Source organism: Antechinus flavipes, chromosome 2 (genome assembly GCF_016432865.1).
Source record: "Antechinus flavipes isolate AdamAnt ecotype Samford, QLD, Australia chromosome 2, AdamAnt_v2, whole genome shotgun sequence".
NCBI lineage: Eukaryota > Metazoa > Chordata > Mammalia > Dasyuromorphia > Dasyuridae > Antechinus > Antechinus flavipes.
The window spans coordinates 478102641-478120820 of NC_067399.1; the positions used below are offsets into that span (position 1 = coordinate 478102641).

An 18180-nucleotide genomic window follows, 5' to 3' on the forward strand; every position below is an offset into this window, starting at 1 on the left:
TATGCTCAGTACATCTACTATCTCAACCAGTTCCATACCACAATCACCATCTATGAACCTATGGTCCTATGTTAATTCAAGAAATGAAATGGAATGAGAACAAATGGAAGTCTGGTGTCTTTACTTCAAGCAAAGAAAGTTCTGTTTCAATTTCACAAATGGTCATGCTTCAATTTCCTTTTAAGTTCCCCTTACCCTTCAATAAAAGTAATTGCTCAGCACCTTACTCCCCACCTTCACCTCCATGCAGGAAGACTAAAGGTAGAATAGAGAGAAATATTTTGATTTTTTAAAAAATGGAAATGAATGGCTTTCTTTCTGGACACCTGGACAAAAGCCTGCATGCACAACCCCAGAGAATTCTACTGCCACATATACAAATATATACATACATATCAACAAGAATAATAACTATATGTATATATATATGTATATATACACTCTACAAAAACCCATTTATTATATGAAGACATGACTTTATGCGTACATACTTCAAAATTCATGTGAGGATAGTTTTCTCAGCAAATTCAGATGTTCTGGATATATATGTAATTATCCCTATAGAAACTTAGTACCAATACATGCTGAAAACAAATCTTGCTTTTAATTTTTTTAAAAACTTTTATAAGTTTTAATTTTAACTAAGTCCAATAATATATGGGCTATAGATTTATGGGCAACCAGGTGGCACAGCATATAGGATGCTCTGCTTGGAGTCAGGAAGTCTGAGTTCAACTTTGGACTCAGATTCTTAATAGCTATGTGACTCTCTGGGGCTATTCCCCTAGAGTCTGTCCTGGATCTTCTCCCTCTCTATTCTTCCCTTTGGTAATCTTAATCAGCTCCCATTCTCTCTATTCATTCTCTATTGCACAGCTAGGTGGTACAGTAGATAAAGTGTCAGGCCTGGAGTCAGAAAATCTCCTCTTCCGGAGTTCAAATCCAGCCTCAACCAATTACAAACTGTGTGAGCCTGGAAAAATCACTTAACTGTCTTCTCATCTAGAAAATGAACTAGAGAAGGAGAAGGTATGGCAAACCTCTGCAGTATCTTTGCCAGGAAAATCCCAAACCGGAATCATGAAGAGAGTTGGACTCGACTGAAATGACTGGACAACAAATGGATGTTTATACTGTATACAGTTGTGTAACATAAAATTGAGCTGGGAAATATCCTATTCCAGCACCCATACCACAAGTATATATACAAGATGTTCACCTAGTGCTAGATAGACAAACATCAACATTGAAGAAAATCTGACAAAGCTTCACAAGTGGGTTAACAGTTCCTTTTTTAAACAGTTCCTAATAAAGAGACACAAATAGGAAAAGGTTTTGTTTGCTTTTTTTTTTTTTCTTCCAGAGGTAGAGGTTTTATTGCGTAAAACACTGGATAAGACTTTACTGCTTCAGAGACATTTTATTCTAACAGGAGAAAGAAAACAGTCATTGCTGAAAAAAAAACAAAACAACTTTTAATACTTTCTATACCAGAATAAAGTTCTGTCAACTGATGTATTATAATAATAAATAATGACCAAGAATAAACTTTAAATACAAAGTTTTCTACTTGTTACAAGCATAGCAACACAATCCTCTACTCTATTGATCTCAGATTTCCTCCAAGAGAGAAATTTTTTTTTATTTTTTCTTTGTGTAGGAATGTAGACAGTATTATGACCAGTACCACAGACTACAGAAGTTACAGAGAAAAACTTGACATGTTTAGATATGAGAAGCTGATGATATTCAGAAACTGACAATGCATCACTGCCGCTGTCACTTGTGTGTTTTACAAGTTACAAATGTTCTGGAAAAAAGGCCCATGTCAGAGGGGGAAGAAGGGACAGTAGCACTGGACCAAATGGAGTCAACACACACGTCACAAAGAAGGGGAGATGTTTCCCAATGTCACAAACAGAATTATTGCCTGTCGCATCTGAAACTGTTCAGAAGACACAAAGAATACCGAAGGATCTCCTTGGTACAGGAGATGGAATGTGGCTCTCTTTTTTTCTGATTTTTTTCTTTTTTTCCCCTTTTTTTTTCTTTTTTTTCCTTTATTTCTTTTATTTTTTTTCTATTTTCTATTTTTTTTTAATTTTTTTTTTGCTAAGATACTGAAGGCGGGCGCAAACACACAGAAAGCAAGCGACTGACACAGTCACCAAACACGGTAGTGCAGTTAAAATTCTAAAGCTTACTACAGTCAGAAAGTTTTCAATAACATTTCAATCCCTTCTCTAGGATCATAGAAACAGTTGCATTAAGTTTATCAACTCGATTTAAGTAAGGCAGTGAGAACTATACTAGAAAAACAAGAAAGCAGCCTGCTCTATGCCAGATGGGTCCAAGTTGCACAGCGAACTCATTTAAACTGAAACTTCAGTTGGATGACACCCTTTCGACAGCATATGCAAACCGTATTCCTTATTAGCCTGAGATTTTTTTTTTCCAGTCTCAGGATAGCGCTAAGAATTTTATTTACATTGATTGCAGTTTAGTATTTTTGTAAACTGCTTTAGGCAGAGCTGAAATTTTAAGGCCCTGGGGTTTTATTCTGTGCTCCCAGCCTGCAAGGAAATATTGACTTTTTATTTATTTTTATTTTTTAGGTTCTGGTTGATTTTGTTTTAGACTAAGTTAATACTTCTCTACCATCACAATCCACAGCACCTGGGTCTGTAAAAGGAAACACTTTAAAGGCTGAAATTTTAAGCCATTTAAGCAGATTTAAAACTAAATCTTTCACTACACCTCTTGCAAGCATCTTGATAGCATCCCTCAAAAGCTCCTTCCATGTTGAAGGAAGAACGTAAGGTGGAGGATCTAAATAGGAAAAACCTAGCATCACTGGCAAAAAAGAAGGGGAAAAAAAAGAACATTTGTTTTATTTTTTTTTAAAAAAGCATAAGACATTTGTTTTATATTAAAAAAATCACAATAAAAATAATAGCTCAAACACTTTCTTCATTAGAGACAAAGCACAGGTTGTTGGAATTCATATTTTAGCTCAAGCTGCTTTATAAGAGCCCATTCTAGAAGATACTCCTGCCCTGTGTCTGTCACACTTATAAAAACTAACAGATGAAAAACTTAACCAGGATTAGAAAATCCTTCATTCAAGTAAAAAAAAAATTAAAACCTAAAAAAAAAATTAAACCCTCTCTAGTAACATAAAATTTGATTTCTCACTAGCACCTTCTACCGATAAGGCTGACTTCTTCAGCTAAACAATAATGATATCATATACCCCTAGATTTCTTTAGTATATACCTACTTCTTCATCCAAAAATAAAAATAAAAGGACCCAGATTAAAAGCATTTCCCTCAATACTGCCATTTGAGCTGAAAAAAGGAATCACTCATCAAATCTGCAATGGACACGTGTCCACAACATCCTTCCTGACCATTGATTCATTCGGCTGTGTATTTTTAAAAAATGAAAATGTAATATCACAATCTTTTCCAATATCAGTCAGTCCTGACCCTCGTTAGGGGCCGGCTAAGATTTCTCCTCCAGTGCAGTTACAACACCACTCCCATTGATTTTCTCTGCAGTGACAGCCCCAGTCTGACTGGCACCATGGTAGCTAGCGTACCAAGCCATCTCATTACTATGCTGGGCCAATGACAGCCGCCAGTATCATATTATAAAGGTGTTTTCAACAATGAAGACGCAGCCTCTCAATCTTCGGAGGCAACACTAAATCATGGAGATGGTATCATTTTTCGGTTAAGAGCATTATTTTTGGACAAAGACCACTTTAGAGTTTGAAGTGCCCCCTGCTTTTTCTTTCTTTCTTTCTTTCTTTTTTTTTTTTTTTTTAGAGTACTAACGACCTCCTCACATTTTTGAAATCACTTTATTATCCCACCTGCGTTGTTTGGAAGCATTTGTTGCCAGGTAACAGTTTAGCAGCCATTTTCAAGGGCTGGGGAAAATTTATATATATATAGATATAGATATATTTTAAATGTTTTAAACATCCTGTACACTACTGGGGGTAAGGGGAGAACTGTATACAACTCTTTATTTTTCTCAGAATGCAGTTAGCAAACTCTCTCACCAAATGCCTATCTAAAGACTGTAAAATAATATTGCAATATACAGATAGACTTGTTCAGCTGTTACTCCTGGGTCTTGCTGCCCACCTCCGTTAGCTCTGCTGAGCTCCCGGGTCTGACAGCTGCAGGTTCCTCTAAATTCCCAGAAGCCTCGGAGTCAACTCTGGAGCGCTTGAACCTGCGATCGGGATACTGGCTGTTGTCAAAAGGCATGCGATGGACACAAAGAACATGGGTCTTCAGGTTTCCCTTCTGAGAGGCACTGTATGGACAATATCTGCACTGGAAAGGCCTGTGACCTGAAGATAAACAGAAATCTGGTTAGTAGGGTCATGGGTCATAAAGTTTTTCTCTCAAGCATGTTTAATTATCTTATTATTTTTAAAAATACTATTTAGGAACAAGTACTTCATAAAAGCTATAGCAAATCAAAGAGGAACAAAAATAGATAGGAGTCACATAGACAATAATTTGAAAGGAGAGCTTCTAAGGCAGAGATTTTAATCCATTTGCTTAGAGAGAAGAGAAAACTAGATATCACCTGGTCTTTCTATAAAACTCTCACCAGTCACTCAGTATGGCAGTCCACATCAGGCCAAACAGTTTAATAACTAGGCCTCCTTTATATTTGTTCATTAACTTTTTATTGGAGAAAGATGTAGACACAATCATACATAGATGCAGTACTAACCAAGGGTTTCAGGGAATTGGGGGTGGGGAGGAGGGAAGGAGATCTGTCTCTGACCTTTGAATCGAATGGAAAATATCCTTCCAACTCGGTTTCAATTATTACAGTGTATATTTGTGTGTATGTCTACACACACATATATATATCTGGGAGCAGGGGTCAGACAACCAAATCCTGTGTGCATTTTCTAGAAGTTCCTACTACACAAGTTGTATTTAGTTCTTGAGGTCTAATACTCTAAGACTTGCATAAACCTTACATTTTGAATAGAAGATGAATAAGTGAAGAAAGAGCTCTGATCCCCATGGTCTCATTTCTTTGTTCAGACACACCACAGACACACATGCACATTTTTGCCATATTGAAAAACTAGTATAGCATCTGGTTTGGGAAGTTATATTGGAGCAATCACATTTCCTTCCATGCTGGAAAGTTGATGCATTGTTTCTGGAAGTTTATGGGCTTTTGTCTCTCCAACTAGCAGCATCAGAGGTCAAATAGCCTTAGCTGGGTTTAATTTGCTCAGGAATATTCAGGAAGAAAATTAAGTGAGCCCAGACACTAACATTGCCCCTCCACCCTATCCCTCTCCACTTCAACCCACATGCACATATTCATATCCTAAGAGCACTTTCAGTATTCCCAGGCTGGACATTCCTAGGGGACAGCAAACCATGCCCCCTTTGCTTTCCATGAGAACTATTTTCCAGAAAAAACTGTGGGTAAAACATCTTTTTTTCAGTGAAATTAAACCATGTTTTCCCAGCAACTTATATGGTAACGCCAGAGCCATTTTGTCTCTACCGAATTGCCTTTAATTTGCCACTCAGCAGCTCCTAATGCCTTCACTTTAATATCTCTGATCCCTGGCCCCCTAACCCCCAGCTTCTCTGCAAACAAATGCTTAAGTGCCCGGGGTGGAGGGACTCCTAGAGAAGTAATACTCTTTAACAACAATCTTTAATATAAATAATCATCTCTGCCTTATTAATCGTTAAATTAAGCTATGGAAACTCTAATATACCAAAATTCAGAACACACTGATCAGATCCCTAATGGAACAGTGTCTCAACAATACCTCCATACCCACACCATCCCAAGATCTGCATTGCCTTGACTCAAAGCATTAGAAAAAACTTTCTTCTCCACACACAGATTTCTTCCCAGAAATCTACCTACTTCACATTAAGTAATTAAAAAGAAGAAAAAATAAGCCTTCGTGTTTTTCAGGACGGTTCTTATATTTCTGATTTCCAGGGTTTGGCATTTTTGTTTTGTTTTGTTTTTATTGCCCTCAGTACCCGCATTGTTCGTACTATTGCTACCTCCCTGTGCTGCTAATTATTAGAATTCTATCTATTCTTCAGTTTCTAGTTGCAGCTCTGTTTCTACCAGGAAAACTTTGGCAACTCTGTCTGCCAGAGAGAGAATTAGTTAAACTTCTTCATCTGTCCAGACATGGGTTCTTATGCTAGCTCTGAGCAAATCACCTTCATCTGTCCGAGCTTCTTTGCGTGGCTTCCTCTGTGATAAAGGAGTCATTTTTGCACTACTTACTTCTCAGAGTTTGTGAGGACAGTGTTTTGCAAACCAAGAGGCCAAATGGACCCAGAATCAAAATCCCAGCTCAGTCACTTAACTAAGGGAATTTGGTGCAAGTGTTTTAACTCCTCCAGGCAATGGCTTCCTGCTCTGTAAAATGAAAAGACTGGACCAGATGACAATAAGGTTGCATAAGATCTGAAGATTATTAAGGGACTTGTAAATGTGAGCAATTATTCCTATAATATCCTACCCTGATCTCCTTTTCTGCAGTCTTCTAATACTTCTATTCGGATAGACAAATAGTATATCACCAATCGCCCAAATGATTACAATCATTTAATAGCTCCATGAGTGTGGGCTTTGTCTCCTCAATCAGATGGGAAAATCCTCAAGAGAGCTTCAACCTTCCCTTTTTTTTTTAATCTCTCTTACAGTGCTAAGAACAAAGGATTACAGAGCTAGAACTGGAAGTCAGAGGCCACCTAATCCAGTTCTTCATTTTACAGAAAGGCTAAATAACTAGATCAGGCTGTGATTCCAACTCAGGTTCTGGTGCTTTCCAGTCATTTCTCTTTCCCAGCTACCTTGTAGGCACTAAAGAAGTGTTATAGAATGATTTCATTCCCCAGTTACAAAAGTAGATGGAGAAATTTGGGATGAAGAATTTTGAAATTTTGTTTTTCTAATGCCAGTTTTTAGAATACAGGCAAAAAAACAAAACAGAACAAATTCCTTTTAATGATTATGATACCATAAAGAAAAGATAGAATAACACAATTCTGAGTTATTGAGAGATCAAGGGAGTGGTTTGCACTCCTATACCCACCAACCATTTCAGTATCTAATCATAATCACAATAACAACAACCACAACAACATATTTACATAACAATTTTTTGAGTTTACAAAATTATTTTCTAACAACATCCTGTGAAATAGATATGTCAAGTAGTTTTGCCCCAAATGCTGTAACAAAAGGAAAGCAAATAGAGCTTCCCCCCCCAGCACCTCAATTTAGAGAATTGCTAACAATACTTGTTCTCCTCTAGCAGTATAAAATAAATGAATTTAGTGTCCACTTAAGAAAAAAAAAAGTTCTTTAAACAGGAAACTAACAGTGTGCCTTCTGAACCCTTGTTTTAGGAAATTGATTTGAGGACACATCTTGTTTTATTTGTCAGAGCTGTGGCTCTGATTTTAATCATTTAACATACAGAAGGACATGTCTCACCAGAATAGCCCAGGAAATATTCTGAGATTTGTGCGAAATATTTTAGTTCAATTCCTTGATACACGGAAAATAAAAATGAGGCTTCTTAACTATCTAAACAATAAAAATCATTCACAGTCAGGACAGCTGGGTTCAAATCCCACTTCCTTATCTAAGGCTTTTCTCACTGTATCACAATGGTCTATTTCCATTTCATACTACTCCAGCATGATAAATCCAGTGACATTTTATGGGAAAGAAGCTTTGGAATTCCTGGTTATAATGAATTGTTAGAGTTGTTCAAGAATTTAATTTTTTCTGCTTATCATTATCATTTATAATTATCATCTGTTTTATAATATACAATACACTATGAAAATAGTGTGTTGCATTTAATACAAATATAATACAAAAATACAATTACAAAAACAAAGGCTTATTACTCATATAGATTCATATATTGGTAGAAATAGAAAAGACTATTATAAAATCTCCCTATTTGACAAGTTAGAAAACTGAGTCCCATAAAAATATGACATTGATTTTGTGGAAATCCATGTGTTAGTCTCTAGGATTATCTGCAGTTTATAAAAATAAATGTATATAAATGTTTGGCATATATGGTAATATATTTACAATGTATTTTGTTGCTACTGAGTCAAAATGTCTTGTGTTTTTATGGAGTTTTCTATAAAATAATAGATAATGTTCTACTTTTATGTCTAATGTCCCAGTGGCATAAAGAGCCCTCACATAAGTTAGAATATTTGAGAAGGGACTTTAGAGATCTGCAGCTCCATTCTGATTACTTTAAAGGTGAAGAAACTTGTATCTAAATTAGGGAAGTGATTTAGAGCCACACAGTTAATACACAATAGAACCAGAATTGAAATCCAGAACTTTTAAATTCAAGTCCAATATTCAGCTTCTATGCTGGGAGTCAGCAAATTATAATCTATGTGTCAAACTCAGCCCACAGTATCTCCTGGTTTTGAACAACTAAGATGAGTTTTAACATTTTTAAAGGCATAGACTCGATTTAATTTTTTTTTTTGGCTGAAGCAATTGGGCTGAAGTGATTTGCCCAGGGTCACACAGCTAGAGGTGTTAAGTGTCTGAAGCCAGATTTTGAATTCAAGTCTTCCTGACTTCAGGGCTGGTGGTCTATCCACTGCACCAATTAGCTGCCCTGATTAAATTATTTTTACAAAGAAATTTTATCTGAGGAAACTAGTTGATGTAGTGGATAGAGCTCCAGCCCTGAAGTCAGGAAGACCTCAGACACTTAACTTGTCCTAGCTGTGTGACCCTGGGCAAGTCACTTAATCCCAATTGCCTCAGTAAACAAAATTTTTTTTAATTTTTCTCATTTTATTCTCACAACTGTATCACCAAGGAAATATGAAGTTATCCAGATAACTGAGACCTAAATTATCATATAGACTCGTATTATATCCCATTTTCTGTGATTTCATCAACTTAAGAAGTTCCTGTGAGAAACTTTTAATTATGCAGATGAACACTTTCTCCATATCTTCTAATCTTAAAAAGGCAACTATATTCCTAACCTTTCTTAGAAGGTTAATATGAGGTCAGAATGAGACAATAGTAACAACACTCAAAATAATTATAGTAATTATTGATGTAGCATAGCGGTTCTCAAAGTATGGTCTAGAGAATGCTGGGGATCTCTGAAATACTTTTAGAGGGTCTACAAATTCAAAAATAGTTTTTATTTCCAATATGGTAAATGTCTATAAATATAACCCAGATAAACAAAAACGCTTTGGAGAGATCCTCAATAATTTTTAATAGGATAAAGATACTGAAAACAAAAGTTTGAGAACCACTGAGTAGCGCTTTGAGTTTTGGAAAATTGTTTTACAAGCATGAATTCATTTTGTTTCAAAACCCCCCATGTACTTAGTTGAAATTATTATCCCCATTTTAAAAAGAAGAAATCTGAAGCCCAGAGAAATCAAGTTGCTCAGAGTCACAAAGTTAGCTAACAGCAGGGACAAGACTAGAATCCATCCACAAACCCATGGCTTCCACTTCTCTTTTCACATAGGTATGATTATTCTTTGCTATCTGGCTTCCTATTTCATTCAAGTGAAACCTTTCTCCCAAGTTACCAATGATCTCTTTTTATGGCCAAATATGATGGTCTTCCCCCCTTTCCCTCCCCACCCCACCCCCTCCTAGTCCCAATTTTTTGGAACTAACTGCTGTATTTGATTTTGGTAATCATTCTCCTTTCCAGAGTAATCTTTCATCTCTGGCCTTTCTGTAACAGCACTCTTACCTAGTTCTGCCTGTCTAATTCCTCTTTCTCAGTCTTCTTTGCTGGTTCATCTTTAAAATCATTTTCCTTAACTTGAGGCATCCCCAAAGACTCTGTATTGCCTCCTTACTCTTATCTCTCTTTGCTCTTTATGACCTCATTACCTCCCATTTATTTTACTATCTCTATTCCCAATGACTCCTAGACCTAGTTTCTCCTCAAGCTTCAATCCTGAATTACTTCTTATTTATTGACTGATGAGGCACTAAATAAGCAAATTAATTTAGGTAGTATTATAATTTTTAAAATATTGGCTCAACCTACCCATGAGCAATTAATATTTTCTAATTATTTATGTCTGTTTTTATTTCCATAATAGTTGTAGTTCTGTTTATATAGTTCTTATATGCATTATGGGAGGTAGATTCCCAAGTATTTTATATATTCTTTCATAATTTTAAATGGAATTTCTCTTTCTATCTCTTCTTGCTGAGTTTTACCATAATTTTGTAAAAATGCTGATGATTTGTATGGATTTATTTTATATCCTATAACTTCAGTGAAGTTATCATTGTTTCAATTAATTTTAGTTGACTCTTTGGGGTACTTTAACTACATCATCATTTCATTCAGAAAAAGTGATGATTTTGCTTCTTCTTTACCTCTGGTTATTCCCTAAATTTCTTTTTCTTATCTTATTGCTATAGCCAGCATTTCTGATACTATGCCATGAGACATATTTCTGTATATAGTCATTGAGGGAATTTGTTTTGTTTGTCTATGCATATTTGTTACAATGAATTTGTTTTTCTTTTCTTTGAGGGGATAGGTGATGGGGAAAAGTGAAAATAGATTTCTCTTCATTTAAAAAATGGATAGGAGTACAACAGATGTGAAATGTTTCATACATTTTCAGATGAAGCAACTGCATTAATTGCTTTGATCATCTGCTATAGTTTGTTATAAGAGACCTGTATCATAGCAGGAGTTAACTGTAAATGTCTGTAATATGAAAATAAAATATATCAATGATTTTAAAGCATGAATATGATTGCATCTCTCCCCTACTTAATCAACTTCGGTGGCTCCCTATTGCCCTCAGGATCAAATATAACTGCCTGACTTTTAAATCCCTTTACAACCTGGCCAATCTCTCTTTCCAGCCTCATTGGAAATCACTTCCCCAGCACTCTGTGATACTAATTAATTATTAGTCTTCTCTGTTTCCTTAAATATGGTATATATACAAACAAGATATACAATGAAATAATTATTTCAAAAAATCCTCTTCCTTTAAGAAGCAGATCAAGCACACAGAGCCTCTTTTCATGTCCCCAAATGCCAGTGCCCTCCCTCTTGAACTACCTGGCAATTAACTGGCATGTATTCATTTTTTATATCAATCTGTATATATGCATATAAATACATGCACATATACATATACATTATATATATATAATGTATATATATGCATGTATATATATATACATTATATATATATATATATATATATATATATATATATATATATTCTCCCCCATTTATATTCAAAATTCCTTAAAAACAGGCTTCATCAGCTCTTTTTGTAGTGGCAGGGAACTGGAAATTAAGTGAATGCCCATCAGTTGGGGAATGGCTAAATAAGTTATGGTAAGTGAATGTAATGGAATATTATTGTTCTATAAGAAATGATGAGCAGGATGATTTCGAAAAAAGGCCTGATGCTGATTGTAGAAAGCAGAACCAGGGGAACATTATAGACAGTAATAACAATATTATGTGATGGTCAACTATGATGTATTTGGCTCTACTCAACAATGTGGTGATTCAAGGCAATCGTGATAGACTTGGGATGGAAAATGACAATCACATCCAGAGAGAGAATTATACAAATGAATTTGGATCAAAGCATAACATTTTTGTCTTTTTTGCTTGTTTGTTTTTTTTTTCTTTCCCTTGTTTTTTTTTTCTTTCTCATGTTTTTTTGTTTTGTTTGTCTTGATTGTTCTTGCACAACATAATGTTTAAAAGGATTCCATATATTCCACCTATATAAGATTGCTTCCTGTCTTGGGAAGGGGAGTGGTAAGGGAGGGAGAGAGAAAAATTCAGAACACAAAAGTTTTACAAAAGTGAATATTGAAAACTATCTTTATATATATTTGGAAAAGCAAAATATTATTAAAAATAGAACAAGGCTCATTTCATTCCATATATTTTTTATCTTTAGCACTTGGCACAGTGACTGGCACATAGTAGGTGTTTAATAAACATTTGTTGATGGATTGATTATCTCATAAGCTAATGTTCTTTTAACTACCATGTGACATTAGTTGGTGGGATTGGTATTGACTGAGAAATCATTAAACTGTACTCTGAGAGGAGTATGCTATGATCCCATATTCTTTGCTCAATACCAAAATACAGTAGCCAGGGAGCTAGAGGTTTTCTTTTGATGTTGAAATTAAACATTTGCAATGTAATGATGGCATCTTAAACTCAGAGACAACAATTGACTTGGTCATTCTCTTTTGGTTTAGGAGAAACAAAATTTCCAAATGTACATTTATTATCAACATTCTCAGTAGGAGAACACAATGTTAACTGGTACAGGCCATCACTTTCCTGATCTCTGACCATTAGACGTTCTCTATATAATGGAATCATAGGCCTTCCAGAGAGCACACTACATCTGGCAAGGCTCAGATCCACCACCCAAGGATTGAACTAATTAATGGTTCTTTAGCATGTAGAAGTGTTAAAGCTACTAATGAAAATCCATCTTTACATAGTTTTATTAAAAAAAGAAAGTTTGATTAAATAGACTAATTTGAAATAAAACTGATTTATACTTAAAACAGATATAAATCCCTACTTTCCAATGAAATATCAATCAACATCATCTTAAAATTCAAACACTTTGGAAAGTTTAAAATTCCAATCTGGAGAAGAGGATACATCTAAAATAAACAATATAATAATTCTGTATGGTAGCCCCTCCTTTCCTATTCTAAAGGCTCTAGAATTAGAAAAAAACAGACTAATGGGAAAAGCTAAAACAAATAATTTTGTCTTAGCTATCATCTGATACAACCCTATCCCTCTTTTTTTTTTTCTTTTACAAGTGAGAAAACTGAGACTCAGAGAATTTAGGAGGCTTATCCAAGGTCACAATAGTGGTAAGTAATACGCATAGCTAGAATTCAAAGCTTTAACTCAAACCTAGTGCTCTTTTGATATGGGCACATTGCCTATTATTTTTCAGTCAATAAGCATTTATTAATTGCTTACTATGTACCACGCCTTGACTTATGTCACTTATTATGCGCTTTGCCTGACTTCCCATCACTGCTAAACTTTTAGCTTGATGTAATAATCTCAATAGAATGTAAGATCCTTACTTTTATGCCTTTGTATCCCTAGGATCTAGCATAGTATCTGGAACGTGGTACTCTCTAATACTCTCTAAATGCTCCTTTAATGAATGAATCCCTGGTTAGATATTAGCTAATATAGATTAAACTGATACAATCCCTTTCATGGTTATTTCTTCTTTTTAGAGGGAAGGGGTGTTGGTAGAGTAGATTCGGTGGAGATTAGGCATTGGTAATTTCACTGGTATGAGGAATTCTCAGTGGGGAAACTTCTACCAGTACAGATCTACAAATAAGTTTGTTGGAGGGAGGGGGAAAAGGAGGAGAAGGGCTATCTGCTGAAAGGATGAGTATTTTGCCCAGGGTCAAAGTTAATACATCAGAACCAAGACTTGAACCCAAATTTTCCTAATTCCCAAGACAGTTCTATAGCATATCTATTATAGCTACCCTGCATCTTTTAAATTTTAATATTTGCATTTTAGGGGGGAGCAGGATATCTAAGCAACTGCAAAGGCTTCAAGACTGAATTGAATGGATGCATGAGCATGGATTAGGGGCACATGACAAGTTTGGGAGTATATAGGGAATATTTGTGCCTCACCTCCTATTGTACCTTGCAAAGAATTGGCTACTCCCTTTGTTTAGCAATAATGCCCATTCTGGTGACAACCTCCAAAGTAGCCTGAATCATTTTCTTTTTTCTATCACTTAGCATTTGAGACCATCAAGATTTCCTATCCCTGCCATGTGAAAAGTAAGTACACAATAAGTTAATTTGTATTGTCACTGTGCAGTAGAACGGTGGTAAAGAGCACATTCATTTTTAATCCACTATGAATAATATATAAATATGTATACAGAGCAGAGGGTCAAGAAGAGTAAGGAGAAAGCTAGTGGTACATTGTTTACCGCAGAAGTAGCAAAACCAGGTATTTTTCTTACTTGCTAAGATGGGAATATCTGCAATTTGCTTGCACCTAAGGGGCGGAAGCAAAATCTCTAGTCCTCTAGGGGAACCTATCCATTAATTATAGCTCAAAACCTGGCAAGGGCACCTGGCTCCAGAGAGAATGGGAAACCTTTCTGATGGTTCAGAACCCCTGCAATGCAGGACAACAAGGTTTGAGGCAGTTCAGAGTGAGTTGGGAATATGAGAATCTCAGGAAAGCACAAGAAAATGATAAGCATGGGGTGAGGGGGAAGATGATTTGTCATCAAAACTGCTCTCTGGATCCTTAAGAAACTCCCCAGCCCTCATGGTGCTAGATCTTTGGTTGGGGTACAACTACTGAAGAATGCAGGGATGTGTTGCTACCTGGTTTAAAATAAAAAAATGACAAATCTGTTTATTCATCTTTAATCTCAATTTTCAACTGAGAAAGATTAGCAAATGACTTCAGTGCTAATGATGCTAAATCCAGACATGAGAATATGTATGGTCATTGAATTCAGAGCTGGAAGATGACTTTAGAGATCATTCCTTACTTATGGAGAAGAGAGGCCAGCACTAAGACCTAATTCTGCTAGCTGCAAATCCAATACCCTTATGCTTACATCTAATCAAATTGACTTTTTGACTTTTTTTCGTTTTCCCACACTCTGATTTTTATTACATTTACTTCCCAAAATGAAGATTTAGTAACCTACACATTATTTCCTTCAATCATAATGTTTTACTACTATTTCTTTGCCATATTTTCAGTTAATTACTCTAAAGAAAGTGCTGGGTTTCATTATTTTGCAACATGATACTGCATCTTGGATTATACATGGACATAAAACTTTTCAATTTTGCACATTCGGATTGTTCCATTGATATGACATACTGGAATCACCATTGATACAACATACTGAAATACACACACATACAAACACCACACATCTCAAAATTCAACATCTGTCCTACACTGGAGCCAGAAAGTATGTGTATGTGCATGGATATGCATGGATGTGCGCATGTCAATGTGAAAGATCATCAATAAGAAGCCTGGACACATATGGCATTAGGGATAGGGAAAGGCTATGACTATCTAGCTGATAGATTCATAGAGAAAGGTTTCTTAAACATTTCTCTGAAGGTAGACTTCATAGTGGAGTACGTTGGAAATTATAGGAAATCAGTTGTGTGGTCAATTCACCATCCTGTGTGGTCATTTCTTCTTCTTTTATTTATTTATTTATTTATTTATTTATTTATTTATTTTATAATAACTTTTTATTGACAGAATCCATGCCAGGGTAATTTTTCTACAACATTATCCCTTGCACTCGCTTCTGTTCCAATTTTTCCCCTCTCTCTCTCCACCCCCTCCCTGAGATGGCAAGCAGTCCTTTACATGTTAAATATGTTGCAGTATATCTTAGATACAATATATGTTTGCAGAACCAAACAGTTCTCTTGTTGCACAGGGAGAATTGGATTCAGAAGGTAAAAATAACCCGGGAAGAAAAACAAAATGCAAATAGTTTACATTCATTTCCCAGTGTTCTTTCTTGATGTAGTTGCTTCTGTCCATCATTTATCAATTGAAACTAAGTTAGGTCTCTTTGTCAAAGAAATCCACTTCCATCAGAATACATCCTCATACAGTATCATTGTATAATGATTTATTGTGTATAATGTGTATACTGATCTCCTGGTTCTGCTCATTTCACTTCATGTAAGTCTCTCCAAGCCTCTCTGTATTCATTGTGCTGGTCATTTCTTACAGAACAATAATATTCCATAACATTCATATACCACAATTTACCCAGCCATTCTCCAATTGATGAGCATCCATTCAATTTCCAGTTTCTAGCCACTACAAATAGGGCTGCCACAAACATTTTGGCACATACAGGTCCCTTTCCCTTCTTTAGTATCTCTTTGGGATATAAGCCCAGAAGTAACACTGTTGGATCAAAGGGTATGCACAGTTTGATAATTTTTGGGCATAATTCCAGATTGATCTCCAGAATGGTTGGATTTGTTCACAACTCCACCAACAATGCATCAGTGTCCCAGTTTTCCCACATCCCCTCCAACATTCACCATTAGTTTTTCCTGTCATCTTAGCCAATCTGACAGGTGTGTAGTGGTATCTCAGAGTTGTCTTAATTTGCATTTCTCTGATCAATAGTGATTTAGAACATTCTTTCATATGAGTGGAAATAGTTTCAATTTCATCATCTGAAAATTGTCTGTTCATATGCTTTGACCATTTATCAATTGGAGAATGGCTTGATTTCTTATAAATTTAAGTCAATTCTCTATATATTTTGGAAATGAGACCTTTATCAGAACCTTTAACTGTGAAGATGTTTTTCCAGTTTGTTGCTTCCCTTCTAATCTTGTTTGCATTAGTTTTATTTGGTATAAAAGCTTTTAAATTTGATATAATCAAAATTTTCTATTTTGTGATCAGTAATGGTCTCTAGTTCATCTTTGGTCACAAATTTCTTTCTCCTCCACAAGTATGAGATGTTCCTCTAATTTTTTTATAATCTTGTTCTTTATATCTAGATCATAGACCCATTTTGATCTTATCTTGGTATACGGTGTTAAGTGTGGGTCCATGCCTAATTTCTGCCATACTAGTTTCCAGTTATCCCAGCAATTTTTATCAAATAATGAATTCTTATCCCCAAAGTTAGGATCTTTGGGTTTATCAAACACTAGATTGCTGTAGTTGACTATTCTGTCTTGTGATCCTAACCTACTCCACTGATCAACTAATCTATTTCTTAGCCAATACCAAATGGTTTTGGTGACTGCTGCTTTATAATATAATTTTAGATCAGGTACAGCTAGGCCACCTTCATTTGATTTTTTTTTTCATTAATTCCCTTGAGATTCTCAGTGGTCATTTCTTCTTGGAAAAAATAAGTGACTACACTAGATGGTCTCTAAGGTCTTTAAGACATCTAGGTGGAATAGTGGATAGGATGATGGAATTAAAATTGGGGAAAAAAGTTCAAATACTGTCTCAGACACTTTTTAGTTGAATAAGTCCTTTAAATTCTCTCAGCCTCGTTTCCTTAGGTGTGAAATTGGGATAATAAAAGGGCCTATCTCCCAGGGTTATTATAAGGATCAATTGGGATAATATATACAAAGTTGACATGTTTAACCTCTGTTGGGTTACTTACTGCCTGGGGAAGGTGATGAGGGAAGAGAGGGAGAAAAATTTGGAACACAATATTTTGCAAGGGTGAATGTTGAAAACTATCTTTGCATGTATTTTTTAAATTAAAAACTTATTAAATATATGTACATATATAATGTACAAAAAGTTACTTTGCAAACCTTAAAGCTGTATTTAATCTTAGTTATTATCATCTATTAATCCTAGTTCAATTCTACAAATTCATTCAGTTTCGATAGATTTAGGGTGACTTTTACAATCAAACCACAAACTTTTAAATGTGAAAGGAACTATAAAGGGTCTTGGGATAAAAAGATAACAACAAAATTTCTACCCTCAAATGGTCTGTTCATTATCTTTTTAAAAATTTGTTCTCCACTGATTTTATGACATTGTCCTATTCTTGTTCTTCTATTAATTCTTTAAGATTTACTTGGCTGGTCTTTCTCCCTCCTCATGTTCCACTCTATGTGGGCATCCCCCATGATGCTGATCTTGGCTATCTTCTTTCCCTCCCTACTCTATGTCTTGGCAATCTCATTGACTCCCATGGCTTCAATTATCACTTCTGTGAAGATAATTCCCAAATCTATTTATCTGTCCCCAACTAGACCTCTAATTTCCTATTTCCAATGGTCTGCAGGATATCTCTACCTAGTTATCTTGCCAATACTTCAGAATCTACAAATCCAATATTTAGGATAATGTAAGCTATATCTGCCTCCCAGAAACCTATTCCTGCTCTTAACTTCTGCATGCTTATTAATGGGCCCATAATTCTCCTGGATTGAAAGCTCCAAGTTATTCTCTTTTCCTTCTCCCTCATCGCCCAAATCCAATCAGTTGCCAAGTCCCATCAATTTCACCTCTACGATATATTGGAAA

The 18180-nt window shown here is 35.4% G+C and overlaps 1 protein-coding gene across 1 annotated transcript in view; it reads right to left on the minus strand.

Moving 5' to 3' along the window:
• Positions 1-733: 733 nt before the first annotated feature.
• The window catches only part of ZNF536 (zinc finger protein 536), a 436257-nt gene continuing 418810 nt past the window's right edge, over positions 734-18180 (minus strand). The window contains exon 5 of the mRNA XM_051979757.1: positions 734-4367. Within this exon, the coding sequence (XP_051835717.1) occupies positions 4132-4367 (236 nt within the window). The 3' untranslated portion in view covers positions 734-4131. The remainder of the gene's footprint in view (positions 4368-18180) is intronic.